The sequence below is a fragment of the Camelus dromedarius genome, chromosome 5 (assembly GCF_036321535.1).
Source record: "Camelus dromedarius isolate mCamDro1 chromosome 5, mCamDro1.pat, whole genome shotgun sequence".
NCBI classification, from domain to species: Eukaryota; Metazoa; Chordata; class Mammalia; order Artiodactyla; family Camelidae; genus Camelus; species Camelus dromedarius.
Window position 1 is genome coordinate 53004685 of NC_087440.1, and position 16505 is coordinate 53021189.

At 35.3% G+C, this 16505-nt stretch overlaps 1 protein-coding gene across 7 annotated transcripts in view; it reads right to left on the reverse strand.

The window, feature by feature from the left end:
• Positions 1–2357: 2357 nt before the first annotated feature.
• TXNDC16 (thioredoxin domain containing 16) overlaps positions 2358–16505 on the reverse strand; it is a 76525-nt gene continuing 62377 nt past the window's right edge. For all 7 annotated transcript variants that reach the window (XM_031453728.2, XM_031453726.2, XM_010982921.3 and 4 more), the window contains 5 exons: positions 12943–13027; positions 11057–11195; positions 8943–9103; positions 6228–6418; positions 2358–3004 (listed from right to left, as the gene is read on the reverse strand). In XM_031453728.2, the coding sequence (XP_031309588.2) occupies positions 2739–3004; positions 6228–6418; positions 8943–9103; positions 11057–11195; positions 12943–13027 (842 nt within the window). In that variant the 3' untranslated portion in view covers positions 2358–2738. The remainder of the gene's footprint in view (positions 3005–6227; positions 6419–8942; positions 9104–11056; positions 11196–12942; positions 13028–16505) is intronic.

Below are 16505 nucleotides of genomic sequence, written 5' to 3' on the forward strand. Positions count from 1 at the left end.
CAGAGCAAAGGGCAGGCATGCTTAATACCCATTATAAAATATTTAGGTTCCCTGAGCTCAAGGTTCCTTGCCTGTAATGGTACCCACTGCATGTGGAGGTGTCATGGGGCCCTTCTTCTCGTTGCACTGCAGGACTCGGGTTCAGGGAACCAGCACGGAGACTGACACTCTGATTAATACTATTAGAGTGGGTAATAAAGTCCCTTGTTTCTGATTTAAGAAATTGTGGTAGGCTAACTTATAACTTGCAGATAGGGTAAAACTTAGACCTTTCCAAGTTTCTTCTTACTTGCTTTCATGGGAGACTCCTATTCTCTGCCAATGGTGAAACAGTTCATGTATTCTGTCTCTTCTTTAAGGGGCTTGTCACTCTGGAATTCAGTTCCTTTGGCTGCCTTCTCTGATATGTATTAGAAAAGTGATTGTTGTTGTTGTTGTTAGGATGGAAGTAACATTCTCTTGCAGGTTTCTACATCCTAATCTTTGAATTTAATGTTCTGTGTATACAGTTTAAATAGTTTTTAAAGGAAGTATTAGCTTGGGTAATAACTCCAGGAATTTTGAAAAACAGCCCATGGAGTATTTCATCACAAGCAATGGACCAAGGCTGTTTACCTTCCAGCATAGGTGAGGCAGGAGAAGGTAAAAGAATCTGATTCCTGAGGAATTAGATGTTATAGAGAATATACTTATGCAGTGGTCACCAACTCTTACAGAGGAGTAGGGGATATAGAAGAAAACTACGACCACTTGAGGGTAGAGACAGGGCTTTTGAAGCTCTCAGAAAAGGACAGGAGAATGTAGTAGAAACACCTGGAAAGGATACGATGGATATGCAGCAGAACAGCAAGTGGTGTCTTAAGGATTCACAGGTTTTCCATTTCTTTGTTGTTTTTTTGCTCTCCACATTCAGTCTCCCTTTTCCTAGTAAACAGAATCTAGATTTCTTTTGTGAGGTTCACCTCTTCTGCATTGTGAAAGTCTGATTAGAGCTGCCAGTTAAAGTGCCTCGCCTTTTCCTAACCAGCATTCCCAGGACATCCTGAGTCATGAAAGACAGAAAAATAGATAGAACTGATTCATTACTGAGCTATTACTTACTTCCTGCTACATAGATCCCAAAACAGGTTTGGTTCCTGTCTGTTCAAAGCATGCTTAATGTTTCTGCTAACTCTGAATTACCCAATATTCTCATTTTGCTTCAGTTAACCAACGTTGAATTTTTGTTGCTTGGCAACCAAAGAAATCCAACTGCTACAGGGTCAGTGGTCCAACAGAGGGCATGACAGAGGCCAAAGGAGGCTTTGAAAGGTAGCCTGAAATCCAGATACTTTATTTAAAATTATTAAAAGAACATTAATAACTGTCAAAATTGCTGACTATGGTACAATGACTAATTGGTTTCACCTTTTATATATGCTTGTAGTAGTTAATGGTAGACTGATCATGTTTTATTTCTACAAACTGTATTTAGAGTTCACACTCATATTTCCCATGTAAGAAATAAAGACAAATGAGAATGAACTGCAATACACGTGACATGCTATAGGAAAAACATTGAAGAAGGGGTACTGGGAGGAGCAAATGATCTGTTATAATGAAACATTCAGTTGACCCTTGACTAATGTGGAGTTTAGGGGAGCCAACCCCCTGAACAAACAACTTGGCGCCCCCCACATCCATGGTTCCACATCCAGATTCAACCTACCGCGGATCTTGCAGTACGTATTATTTAGTGAAAAAAATCTGCATGTACGTAGAACCGTGCAGTTCAAACTCGTGTTGTTCAAGGGGTCAACTGTGTATGTATGAGAATGATTATATATAACATATATAACAGAATAGATATTTTATCTATTTCACTCTGTGTCCTTTTTAGGGTTATTTCATTACTTTTTGAAAATATTACAGAAATGAATTTACCACTCTGCCACAGATTAGTTTAACACAGGGTGACGTGGCACTGTTGACACTTGGGCAGAATAATTCTTTGTTGTGTGTGTTGGGGGCAGGGAGGGTGGTCCAGTGCATTGCAGGGTGTTTAGCTGGCCTCTACCTACCAGATACCAGTTAACACCCCAGTAATGACGATCAAAAATGTCTCCTGACATTGCTAAATGTCCCCTGGGAGGCAAAATTGTTCCCTGATTTAGAAACACTGGTTTTAACATTATGACTACAACAAAACAAAAAACAAACAAACAAAAAAAAAACAACTGCCAGCTCTGTAAGTCCACTGTGGAGTCAACTGTGATTAAACTAGAGTTACATTTTATCTTCTAGTTCAAAATATACTGTGGTGGGAACTAGGTCAAATTAATTATACCAGTTATGGTCTAGAGCTGGGCTGTCTAATACCACACATGGCTACTGAGCACTTGAAATGTGGCTATTTTGAAGTGAGCAGTATAGCAAGTGTAAAATATGCACTGGATGCTCAAGACTTGATATGAAAAAAGGAATGTAAAATATCTCAATTTTTCTTAATTGAACTACTTTGAGTATAGTTACTGGATGAAATATATTAAAATTAATTACACCTGCTCAGTTTTACTTTTTCTAATGTGGCTACTTAAAATTCTAAATTACATATGTGGCTTATATTATTTTCTGTTGGACAGCACTGGTCAAGAAACTTGAGATGATTCAGTGTTATTTTTTTAATGAGTCTGGCAAATAAGCCAAAAATACTTTCGAAAGCTTTCCACAGCCCTGTAAAAGAAGCTGGCTTTTGAGCATCATAATTCTTTATTATCATACGCAAATGATTTTTTGGCTTCTCCAAACCAATTACTTCTACTCCAATGCTTTATTCTCAATGTTCCAGTCGGTTCATTTCTGATCGCAGATTTCTCTTCCGGCTGTTCTCCATTTTCCTGCACATCAGTTTCTTTCATACACTCAGGAATCTTCTTGGGAGGATGCTGAGATGCTGCAGCGTCCATCATGCTCAGAAAATCATAAGCAGGCAGAGGAGGTTTCCACTCCTGAGCAGGTAAAATGGCTGGAAGGAAGATATAATCAAGGGTTAAAGATGAACAGGTATACAATACCATCACATGAATGTACTAGAAAATGTTTTATTTTGAAAAATAAATTTGTAGGAGTGAAGGCTTCATCAGTTTCCCTTATCTACACAAAGCTAGCTTTTTAATTATCATCACTGTCTAAGAAACTTGATATATCATTTGTCATTACTAGACATTTTTCTATTTATATTACATTTAGAAGCTATTATATTTTAAATAAAGATAGGTATTAATAGGAAAAAAACCAAAAGGTCCATAATCTCATTACCTGTTAACCCTTGTTGAGGTTTTAAAAAATAACTATGTACAATGAGATTATAGACAAATAGGTACAAGTTAAAATGAAAACGTCTCTTGCTTCCCTTCCTACCCCTGTCTTTATCCCAAAGAGCTGTAACTATTTCTTACAAATCATTCCAGAAAAAAATTTTGGAACATACAGATTATTTCATTGCTTAGTCAAATATTTCCTTACATTTAAAAGCATTTTCTGTTTTTGAAGATTTGATTAATATCCTTTGCACATACTTTATTTTAAAAAGTTCATTTTATAAAAATATAGATGAGGAATAATTAAAAATTGCTATGGAATCAACTGTAATATAAACAGTGACTGGATAACTTTTCAGAAGGACTTCATGGCAGTGAATCTTAACATTATTTTAAAGCATTGGTCACCAGAAGCGGAAAACTGATTTAAGCTGATAGCATATATAAATATATATATATATATATGAATGATAAATTAGCTTTTCTCCATTTAGTAGACAGATTTCGCACAACAGGAATAATTCAAGAATAGGAGCAATGATATAAAGAAATAATGGAAACCAAAGGCATTAAAATAATTGCAACAGAAGATATACCAGTCTCTCAGGAAACTCAGAAGAATAATTCTGATTCCTTCCTCTTGCTAATGGTGAGTTGAGGAGTCAAAGCCCCCAAGGATTCTTGGAAGAAAGGATCTCTCCACAAACAGTGATAATATGCTTTAGATTTCACACTTTAAAGTATATGTCTTTGAATACTTAATTTTATTTGATTTTTAACATAACTGACATAGAGTCGGAACTGTTAATCTCATCTTACAGCTGTAGAGGCAGAAACAAAGAAAAACTTGCCTAAAACCACACAGTCAGTAATCAAGGAGGCTGGGTCATAAGCTCAGGTTTCTGTGTCTTTGAACATCACACCACCTTTTATAAAGCAATTCAGTTGGAACGCCCTACAAATATAATCCTATCTGATTCAGTCAGAGTCCACAAGGCATCTGTGTCACAGCAGCTGCAAAATGACAACACTCACTGCCACTGTAAAATGGCAGTGCAGCTAGAGCAGTGAACGCAGGCTATCTGGAGAGTAAAGAGTTCAGGAGATAGAACCCACAGGACCCCGTGGGGTGTGGCTAAAATGAAGACACCAGAAGTGAGTGATGACAGCCACAGAAAAGCTGCTTTCAGATGATGACACACAAAACAGTTAAGTTTTTACATTTCCTAGGAAAATATTAAAACACTAACAAATTATCTCAGAAAATTAAGATTTAGAAATACCATCTGAAAGGACTCAGAATAGTCAAAATCTTCCTGGAAGTGAAAAAGTTGGAGGAATCAAACTTCCCCACTTAAAAGCTGCTATATCAAGACAGAGAGGGTAAGTGGCACAGGCATCTGTGTATTTGATATAAAAATATGTACATGAATGTTCACAGCAGCATTAGTCATAACAGCCAGAAAGTGCAGACAACCCCAAAGTCCATCAACTGACGAATGGAGGAAGTACGGTATATTTCCATATAACGGAATTAATTCATCCATAAAAAAGAATGAACTACTGATTCACACTTTAATGTGGATGAACCTTGAAAACCTATGCTAAGTGAAAGAAGCCAGACACAAAGGGCCACATGTTGTATTATTCCATTTATATGAAACATCCAGATTAGACAAATGCATAAAGATGGAAGGTAAATTAGTGGTTGTCAAGGGATGAAGGGAGGGGGGAATGGAGAATGACTGCTAATGGGGAGAGGGTTTCTTCCTGGGGTGATAAAAATGTCCTAAAATTCAATCATGGTAATGGTTGCATAGCCTTGTGAATATACTAAAAAACAAACAAACAAAAAAAACAAACAAAAAACCCCCACTGAATTATACACTTCAAGAGCACATTCAATGGTATGTGACTTATTTCAATAAACAAATACTGTCTATAGACTATTTAAACACAATAACTTAGTTAAAACTGCCTAACAGAAATGAAGTAGGCAGACCACCTGGGAAGAACAGGTGTGCTGCAGTGATCGGCACTTTAAAAAATTCAAGAATCTGATTAAATATACACAAATACACATAACGATAAGAGTCACAGGATGCATCTTGGCTGAGAGACAATGTAACACTGAATTGGAGTTTATACACCAGAACTGGGTGTGTATATACAATTATATTTTACACACACACACAACCCTTTTTTCAGAACTTGGTCATGAACAGTGTCCAAATGTTATAATAATATAGTTCATCTGGTTTCCAGTAACAAAATCCTTAGAAGTATCTTAGGAAACTTTTCATTACATCAAATTTTACACTATTTCCTCAACAACTAATGATTTAGCTTATTACATGTTAACTTATTTAAATTATAGCAACAGATCTGGTGTTGCCACAATTGTATCTAAGTTAACATACACATCTGTATCACAGGTATAAATCCACATAGGTTTTAGAAACAGGGACTACAGCATGTCATAAGCTAGCATCATAAATTCTGAGCCAAGATTTATCTTCCTGTGGTTCAAAATTCTGGCTCTGGAACACAAGACAGCCAGGCTGGAATCCAAGCTTCCTCATTTACTGGTTAATTATATGACTTTGAACTAGTTACTTAACTCTTCTACAAGTAATCATACTTCATACGACTCTCCGGAGGATGAGATCTTGCAAGTGAATCACGCAGCATTGTGCTAGACACCTCATGAGCATTCAATAAATGTTATTACTATTGAATTTTATACGATGGCACTTATTTTCAATGGGTAATACCCACCATATAGGAGACTGTCCCATGGACAACGCTATCAGCATATTACTCCTTAGCATACTTAGAAATACTACAGTTCAAGTCATTTCTAGCATTCATTAGCTAGAAAAACATGAAACAAGATATAGAATTGTGCATATTAAACAGAATACTTACTGATGGGGCTTTCTAGTCCTGCTTCAACTTTTTTCAGCCACAATAGAAGGTTTTGTTCACTTACAGCCTGGTCTGAAGGAAATGCAAATACTTGGCCACCTGAATGCAGATTCACCACAACAAGAAGAGGAAGGGGGGGCAGAGCATCAAAATACACCTGCAAGATTCCTCTCCCCACGGGAGTGTTCTTTCTATAAAAGGGAGCAATTGAACATGTTAATGTTTCTTTCTATAACAAAATAATAAGAACAATAGTGCATAAAACATTAACCTTGAAATACATCATGCCAGTATGTTTATCAAAAGATGTCTTAAAAATCAAGAGGTCTTGACAGAAACTCATGTGTCTATAGCCCATGGGTTATATCCAGGCACAGTGGAGTGGTATGTAAAATATTGTTTTTGGTTTCCCTCAGTGTCTTATATTAAGATTAACATATTGTTGCTTCCTGTTGGTGTTTTAATAAGTAAGATAACCTTACCTTTTGATCAGGTGTGGATATGTTATCTTATTAGTAATCAGTGTCAAAAAATTTCTTTTAACATGGGGCACTGTGTTTCTCTTATGAAGAAAGGCAGCCAATGAGAGTTTTAATGAAAAACGTAGTCCAAAGGCTTCTCAATTTCAGCTTGATATAATCAACCGGTTCCTTTCAAAATTTAGTCAACTATCTGATCACAAGTCAGCTCAAAAATTAAATGAGTACAAACTATAAAATAACAAGAGACTTATAATACTCCTTTTCCAAATAAAATTGTCTTTCCTCAGGATTAATTTCAAGATAAGAAAGATTTTTTTAAAGTATGTTCATACAGGGAAACTAAGTTTAAGACAACTAGTCTTCTTAATACAGTACATTCCACATTATGGAACTTACTACTTTATTGAGATAGTGACAAGGATAATTACCTGGGAAACTTCTGTCTCAAGTGACAGGCTGTACTGTTAGCTCTTCACAGCAAAAATGTACTCTGCCCTTATAATTTCTTAAATGAGTTAAAAATGTCTTCTATCTGATGAATTTGAATAATAGATAGTGTGTGTGTGTGTGTGTGTTGTGTTCAGAGACATTAAATATAACAAACCATACATCTAGAAAACACACCAGGAAATACTGTTGGCAAATTCACTGGAAACTTTTTGTAACATTTTAGGCTGCATTTTAAAAACAGAGAAATATAGAAAAAGGAACTAAAGAAAAATACCAAAATATCACAATGTTTACTTTTCTGTTTGCTTTGCCAAATTTTCCTCAATGAATATCCATTACTTTTAAAATCAGAAAAATTATTACTTTAAAAAGTTTACTGAATGACACCAAAAACAAAAGCAACAAAAGCAACAAAAGCAAAAATAAACAAGTGGGAAAACATCAAACTAAAAATGAATAAGAGATTGATATCCAAAATAACTAAAGAACTCATAAAACTCAATGACAAAATAACAAATAATCCAATTTAAAAAGCACAGAAGAACTGAAAAGACATTTCTGCAAAGAAAGCATACAAATAACCAAAAGGTACATGAAAAGATGCTCAGCATCACTAGTCATCAGGGAAATGCAAATCAAAATCACAATGAAGTATCACCTCACATCTGTCAGAATAGCTATTATCAAAAAGACAACAAATAAGTGTTGGCAAGGATGTAGAGAAAAGGGAACCCTTTTGCACTGTTGGTGGGAATGTAAACTGGTGCAGGCACTATGAAAAACAGTACAGTGGTTACTCAAAAAATTAAAAATAGAACTACCATAGGATCCAGCAATTCCACTTCTGGGAATATATTGAAAAGGAAATGAAAATAGAATATTGAAGAGATATCTGCACTCCCATGTTCATTGCAGCATTATTCATAATATACAGGATATAGAAATAACTGAAGTGTCAACAGATGAATGGACAAAATATGTGGGTATATGTGTATGTATATATACACATACACACAGTTACATACAATGGAATATTATTCAGCCATGAAAAAGGATATCCTGCTATTTGCTACAATATGGATGGAACTTGAGGGCATTATGCTAAGTGAAATAAACCAAACAGAGAAAGACAAATACTACATATTAGTATCACTTATATGTGGAATCTTTTTCAAAAGGTCAAGCTTATAAAAAGAGTAGAAAAGTTGCCAAGGACTGTAGTGGAGGAAATACGGAGAGATTGGTAAAAGAATATAGACTTTTCAACTGCAAGATGAATTAGGTCTGAGGATTTAATGTATATCATGGTGACTATAGTTAATAACACTACTATATCATTGAAATTTGCTAAGAGAGCAGAACTTAAATGTTCTTATCCCCCCACCCCAAAATGTACATATATAAAACAAATATGTGAGGTGATGGATGTAACAGTTAACTAAATGGAAGAAACTTTTCACAATGCATACATATATCAAATCATCACAATGTACATTGTAAATATCTTACAATTTTATTTGTTAATTATACCTCAATAAAACCGAAAAGTCAGTACCACACAGAAAAAAAAAGTAATTTATTATAAAACAGAATTCAATCTAAAACAAGGTCATCTTAGACCATCTGAGGGAGTTTAGTTACTAATATCATGATGACATATACATTGGTTCCCTAATATTAACTCTAAATGTAAAGTTTAGAGCATTTCATTTCCTAATGAAAATTTAATAATAATTGTACTTCACCGTTAACATAGTAAAAAAAAAATTAAAAATATACTTACATATTTAACCAGCAAGGGGTAAGTGAATCCAAGTGTTTCTCTTTTACCAGTGTCAATATGGCTTTTTTATGCTGAGGATTTATGCTGCCATCACTGAATAAAATAAGTAACGGTTTCTTAAGTCTTAAATAAGTGGGAAGATTTTCCACAGTAATTTCTGGCTGTTTAAAAACAAAAACAAAAACAAACAAACAAAATATAGGGAACGATGAAGTATAAAACAGAAAATAACGTTCAAATCATTCGTGCAATTTTAGTTTGTAAAATGTATTTCAAACCTATTTTCATTTAAGTGGAGATTTTGTTATATTGGTTAGCAACTATCAAACTCAAGAGTTTTTTTTTTATTTAAGCCTACCTTGTCTTAATAATGAGTTCTTTTCAAAATAAAACTGCTAATAGAATTTGAAAATAAACCTTAATGGAGTCCCCTGTTTTACAAGGATGTAGCACTTCTAATAATTTCTTATGCTAAAACTGGACCAGACTGGCCAATACACATGTGACAAACAAAACTCTTGTTATAAATTTTTCCTCTAACACAAAATTTTTGAAAAAAATATAAGCTGAGCTTTAAAGATATAATCTTTTAACATCTTATTTCTTTTTGACTCAGTGCCCAACATAAGCTCTTGAAGCTCAATAAAGTTTTGAATTGCGGAGTGGTGGCTCCATTGCACCTGGGTCATCAGATCTGCTCCGAGTAAGAGCTGCTGGCTTGATCAGATGGGTCAGTTTTAGGAAGGGGACGTAACTCATGTCGAAGATAAAAGATAATAGTTACCACAAGACAATACAGGGCAGTTTGGAGGAGGTAGGATCTAAGATTTAAATCATGAAAGAGGAAGGTGTGAGAAGAGGACTTTGAGTGGGAAAGTGAATAACAATGAGGAAAGTGGCTTTGAGGATAGGTAGGGAAAATTATATGCCAGAATTTGGTGTTTGAGGATGGATCAGAGGTGGTTGGCACTATAAAGAAAATAAAATTATTCATTTGGATTTCAAGTGAGATCCAATGAAAGGGGCAGCTGGTGAACAAGGATGCCTGGGTGCTAGTTTCATTCAGTTCTTTTCTCCTGCTCAGCTGTGTGACTTCAGCAAGTCAGCTTCTTTTCATTGGTTTCCTCATGTCATCTGGGGATTAGTTACCTGATACAAGATGATTTAATCTAGCTCACAGGTACATCCAGAAGGTGACTTAATAGATGTGGAACTAAAAATGGAAAATGGTAGAGCCTTTCATATTCTTTAATGGGGGAGGGGAGGGAATGGAACTGAGATCATAAAAAGACTTAAAGAATACATTCATTTATATTTGAGCCTAAAATGTAATGTCATTTAGCTCATCATGACAAAAAACTATAACAGGAGGATATTCATTCAGAATTTATAGCTGATAACAGTGCTCCTATGACACTTTAGAAATGCAGAAAAGTATAAATTTATAATATTCTAGCTATACTTAATACTAATGTAAAACAACTGAAATCAAGAAATGCAGGTTACATCTGTTGTGCCCTTGAATTCACTATTATACAAAGTAAGCACTGGAAAAAGACTTCCTGAAGACAGTGTTTTGCTCTAAAACTACATAAATAATAATACTAGCTAACATTTGTTCCAAGTTTACCAGGATCCAAACACCACACACAGAGCAATGAACACAGATCTCGTTCAGTCCTTATAATCACTCTCTGCAGCAGGGGCTGTACCATCATCTACACTTTACACCTGTGGAAACTGAGGCACAGAGACGTCTACATACAGGCCAGTAAGGAGTCAAGCAAGGATTTGAAGCGGGGCAGCCTGCTCTCTGGAATCCATGGGCTTTGTACCAAGTTTCAACCTAGATTAAGTACTTTAACTGGCCATCAGCCACAGTCATCTCAGCAATAAAAATAATCCAAGACATGTAAAATTTTGGCAGTGGACTGGAGAAGCTGTATGCATAATGAGTGAAAAAATAAAACAGAGCAACCCCCTGGATCTTCAGCTCACAAAACATCACATCCTGTGGCAACAAAAGCTGCAAAATCATGCATTAAAATACACTATCTTTAACTGATCTAGGTTTTCTTATTTCAAATAACATCCATATTACAAAATATACTCACAAATGTTTCCAGTAATGCATTTGTTATTATTTGAACTATGTCTTGCACATGGGCGTTCGCTAATGGAATGCTCTCTATTTTGCCTTCTTGGTGTCTGGCAAGCAGCAGGGCTGGAAGAGTTACAGCGTGTTTATCTGACCTATGGAGAAACGTAGTATTAAAATTTCCAACCGAAATACAGCAAGTCATCAAAAACATGAACAATTTGACCAAGAGGCCACAGTAGAGGCAGCAAATGAAAAGCCCTACTACTAAGGAAAAAATGAACACCATTTTCAGATAAACTTGTCTTCTATGTGAGGCTATTTTGAGCAAGTTCAAGAGCTTTGATAACCTAGATAAAGGAAAGCAACAGGGGGGAGAGCATAGCTCCGTGGCAGAGTGAGTGCTTGGCACACATAAGGTCCCGGGGGTTCAATCCCTAGTACCTCCATTTAAAAATAAAAATAAATCTAATTACCCCCCACACACAAAATAAGTAATTAAAGAGAAAGCAACAGACAGTAGTCTAGCCAGATTTTTTTTCTAGACAATTTAATCATCAAGACAACGTCTAAATAGGATTAGGAACACACTGAATGGTTCTCAACTTTTTGCACTGCTCACGGAACTGCTGAGCAAGGAGATAGGCATTTATTAGAATGGGCCTATTATTTGCCAGGCACTAAACCAGGTGCTTCTAGTTAAGTTTTTATTTAACACTCAGAACAGCCCTATAACCCCCATTTAACAGATGAGGACTTAGAAGGTGATAAACAGCAGAGACAGAATTCAAACTGAGGTATTCCAGATACAGAGCCTGTGCTCTGTACTGAAACAGAGCCCAGATCTGCCTCTTCCTACCACTACTTTTGCAAACTAAACCTAAAGAAAACCACTAAATAAGGAGAAACAAAAAGACTTTGTGTAAAATTACCAGTGAGGTGGTCACATTTATTACCATGTAAAAACTTAATTCATGCTAAAACAAAGTGTAGGCATAATATTGTAAGCATTAGTAGAGAGCCCAGTTCAGATTACCCAGAGGACCCTCTTAGTTGACCAGTTGGTTATGAACAAAACATACTCTGAAAACTACTGGTCTAGAAGATACTGGGTGACTGTCTGTGTGTCCAGTGAGCAGGTATTACATTTCCTAAAGATCTGGAGTTCAGTATTTACTTTTCAAAAATCACTGGTTTCATGGATAGAACAGGTGCTTGATCACCAAAAGTCTATGTCACCCGTGTTCAGGATGAAAGATTTAAGCTCAGAGATCACAATTAGAAATAATATGGTCAGAAGGTAAGACAAACCACTGGGCTTAACAACTCCATGTGCATCTGAAGATGAGTCATTAATGCAGAATATGATGTGTATTAATAATCTCCAAATATTCAGTGCAGTCCTTCATTCTGCAGCAGCTGAAATTATTTGATAGTTCACTGGAGCCCCAAATTCTACAAATAAAGCAACTTAAGTGACAGTACTGCTTAAGTGTTATGTCTGCAATAACAAAATTAAGTAGAACTATCAGGTACACCTCTGATTTTTCTATAGACCTCTGTGGCAAAACAAAACCCAAACACTCAAGAAGTAAAATTCCTCAGAACACTATGACAACCCCAAAGAATTAAAATTGCAAGTAACAGAACCCAAGAGGAAAAATTTTATAGAAAGATGAAATAGTATGAATCCAAGGTTGCCCCAGTGAGGAGCTCTAGCCTAAAGTAGAATTTTGAATATCTGAAAATTCTAAACAGCCAGGTGGTAGTTCCTAGATATCCATAGAAAAAAATTAAAAATTTAGTTATGTTGCTGTTTTTCTTCACCAACTGTGTAGAGACAAGCAATATATTATTTTGCAAACTTTTTCCTCCCTAAAATTAAAAGACCAATAAACTTACAGTATCAAAACATCTTCTTCAGAGTAAACTCCAGTGATAACACATCCTTTTAGGTGCTTTCCTGCTTCAGTGAACTCTTCTTTTGCTATAAATACATAGACAAGACAAAAATCTGAAACTTTTTATGCAGTTGAATTACTGATGAACAGATTTACAGTAGGGTTGGAGTCCTGATTCTATCCAAACTGTTGCCGCTTCCTGTCCTTGGTTAAGTCATTTATCAATTCCTTTGTTTTTGAGGCAGAGACGGCAAGCAGTATGGGGATTTTCGACTGCGCAAGGGGTTGGTACCCTTAACCTCCTCGTTTTCAAGGGTCAACTGTAATTGATAAGATTTATAGGACTCTAATCATAGAGAATTACGAAATAAACATTTGTTGCTTTTTAATTTACTCCTAAGGCACGGTAAATGGAGACAGCTGTCCTATATGTAGCCTGGAAAGAAAAGCAGGTATGTGAAATGGTACGTTATAACCACAAAATCTGAAAGTGCCTATATACATAGAAAAAATAGAAGACTGGAAATTCTAGTCCTCTAACAGCGTCCGTGTTAGGGTTCTACACTTAAGAGGGATTTGTGTCTTCTTTTATTTCCTGTATTTTCTGTAATGTGTTTTTGTTACTTTTGGACTTTGATTAATTTGGGTATAATTCTTCTCTGATTTGTTAGGATATACATATTCAAAATAAGAACTATTATTCTGTAGATTTCTGAATATACTCATAAATAATAGCATATTCTGGATCTTATGACCAAGAAGCAAGTCTGAATTAGCAGCTGCAGACTAGTAGGAAAAGAGCAGAGGTGGGCTCTTACAAATGATGTGTTCTTGCCAACTGAAGGCCAAGGTGATAGCTCAGCTCACTACATAAAAGGTTCACAGCAATTCAAATAGAAAAACAATGATGGAAAAAATGAATCATAAAGCACTAGTAGTCTGGGTATGCTGAACCCAAAAGATCTGTAACTTAGCAGTCAGCACTATATTCGTGATGTGAGCATCAACATTGGTAACACTGGTAACCGCAAGATTGTTTTCTTTAAAAAGGATACGTACTTTCCACAAGACTGAGAAACACTGTAGAAAAGCCAACTTACTGGAATGGCACAGTCCACCAGCAGAAAGCACTGAGAGCTCATTTATAATCATAAATTTAATGAGAAACTAGTAACCCATGCAAGTATTTTCTTTTGCCTGTGCTATACCACAGTAGAAAAGAGTCATAAGAAAACTAAGCAACTAGAAAGAACTGAATGCCTATACTTTGATTTCTAAGAGAAATTCTCTAAATTCTGGTCAATAATGGATGACTACTATCTAAAGCAATGACATAATGGAATCAGTTTCAGCTTCTTTTTTTTGGTAAGTAATAGTGGAAAATTACTCTAATATTTCCACGTAATTTCCTCGTGCAGAAGACCCTAAACTCATGAATGTTTCTTGAAAGGCTCTTCATGAATCCACTTGGACATAAACCCTAAGTTATTTGTGGGATGAGGACATTTAAAACTGCAGATTTATGCATATCCAGATGCATATCCATTCCCACTAAATCAGTGCAAATCCTCCTCTGAATGTTTAAAACCAGGCACATTCTTCTCCTTCTGAATATACGGCAATCTCAAATATAAGGAAATAATCATTTACCTAAATAAAGTTTTTTTAACCACTATAAGTATACTTGGGATGTAATATTAATGGTGACCTATAATATTTAGTTGTTTTAACTATAAACGTTTAAAGTACATAAAATAAATACATTAATTTAGCAATACTGCTTTTTCGCACTGTCATTTTATTAAATAGTTATATTTATATACCTACATATATAGATATATCTATATTTTAGCTCTGTCAGCAAAATAGTTGAGAAGTAAGAACACTTCAGGAACTAAAACCACTCCTAACCCCTAGATCTTGGCTTCTAAATTCAATGTCCCACTAAAAGGAACCTGGACTTCTTGGAGAAATGGCTGATTCTAGGAATGCGGCTGGGAACATTTTGTGTCAAAAGGACATACTCAAAAAATGATGAAGACATATCAAAAGGACATGAGAGTCAGAATGAAGGGGCTCACAATGACCAAATCTGGGACAATTTGAGCAAACTAATGACAGTAACATTATAATCCATTGAGTAAAATAAGAACTCAACCATCCATACTGATAAATAAATGAGAAGGAAAAGCTCTTATAGTAGTATGCCAACTAATAAAGGTAGAAGGAATAATGGAGTTAGAAAATTTCCACTCAGCAACCAACATTGTAATAGCTCTTTGAGGCAGTGGATTCTAAAACTGGTGTGCAAATGTATAATGAGAAACAGGACATTTACAAAGTTTTAAAGTATATCCCCACAAGATTATTTTTCAGTCACAAAGGAAAATATAGTAACTTTCCAGTAGAGGGGCCTGAAAGATACTCCAGTGGATAAAAGAGACATTTCAGCCCTCATGGAACTCACGTTAGTCTTCAAGTACTAGAATCTATAGGAACAACAAATAAATATCTGATACGAAGTAAGTGCTCGGCAAATGTTAGTAGTTAGCGTTTATGATTAAAATGCAAATGTACATTAAAATGTTAATGGATTCATAGCTGCCTGTTAATGTTAAACATTTTCTCACTCAAAAGATGTTGAAAATCCCGCAACTATCATACGGATGTCCGCAAAAACAAAAATAAACAAAAAAAGAAGTAAAGAGGAACTAACACCAGACTGCAAAGGCTTAGTAGCAATCAATGTGAAAAAAAAAAAAAAAGCATCACATTCAGATTGCATCATTCTAGCACACCAGAACTACCTTTATATACTTTAACCCTATGCTTTTGACTTCTGTTGAGAGATAACTGCATGTAAACTTTATCATTTGTATAGAAATACGATCAAATACACTGTTCCTTATGCTGATCCCCTACATAGAAAAATTCCTCTTAGCATGTACAGTCAGAGAAATGGATTAATTTATATGCTGCCATTTATTATGCAATGATGATAAACTGGCAAAATTTTCATCTATTTCTGTTTGCTACCAGATTGCTTAGGGTTAAGTTTTATGATCAACTGCAGCGTTCTCTAGATATTCTACATAATTATCCCCCACTCTTTTATTGCTTAACTCTTATCCTTGTTTTAATGATTTTATTGTATATGTGCTTTTTATTATCTGAAGACTAATTCTTTTTGGAAGGAGGCCCAGTGTAAATAATAAACGAGAACTTCAGGACACCAGGCACCTGAGGTAGGTAGAAAGCAAAGTCAACTGTGGGTATAGAAACATTACAGAGGGAAAGATGGAGGAGTGAAATAGAGACTCATTCACTTCACAATTTTTCACAGAATACAAATTAAAAAGTTACACCCTCTAGGATTTTGCCTACTAAGATGGTTAAACCACAGAGCACATATTAACATTCTTATTATTTCTTTCTAATGAGTTCTTTTGGCTCTTATTTTTAAAGATTTTGAAGACAAAGTAGAAGGGAAAAAATATTAGACAGCAATTTGTAGGGAGCAAAATTTAACAAGTAGTTAAACTATATACAATTATAATGCTAGAC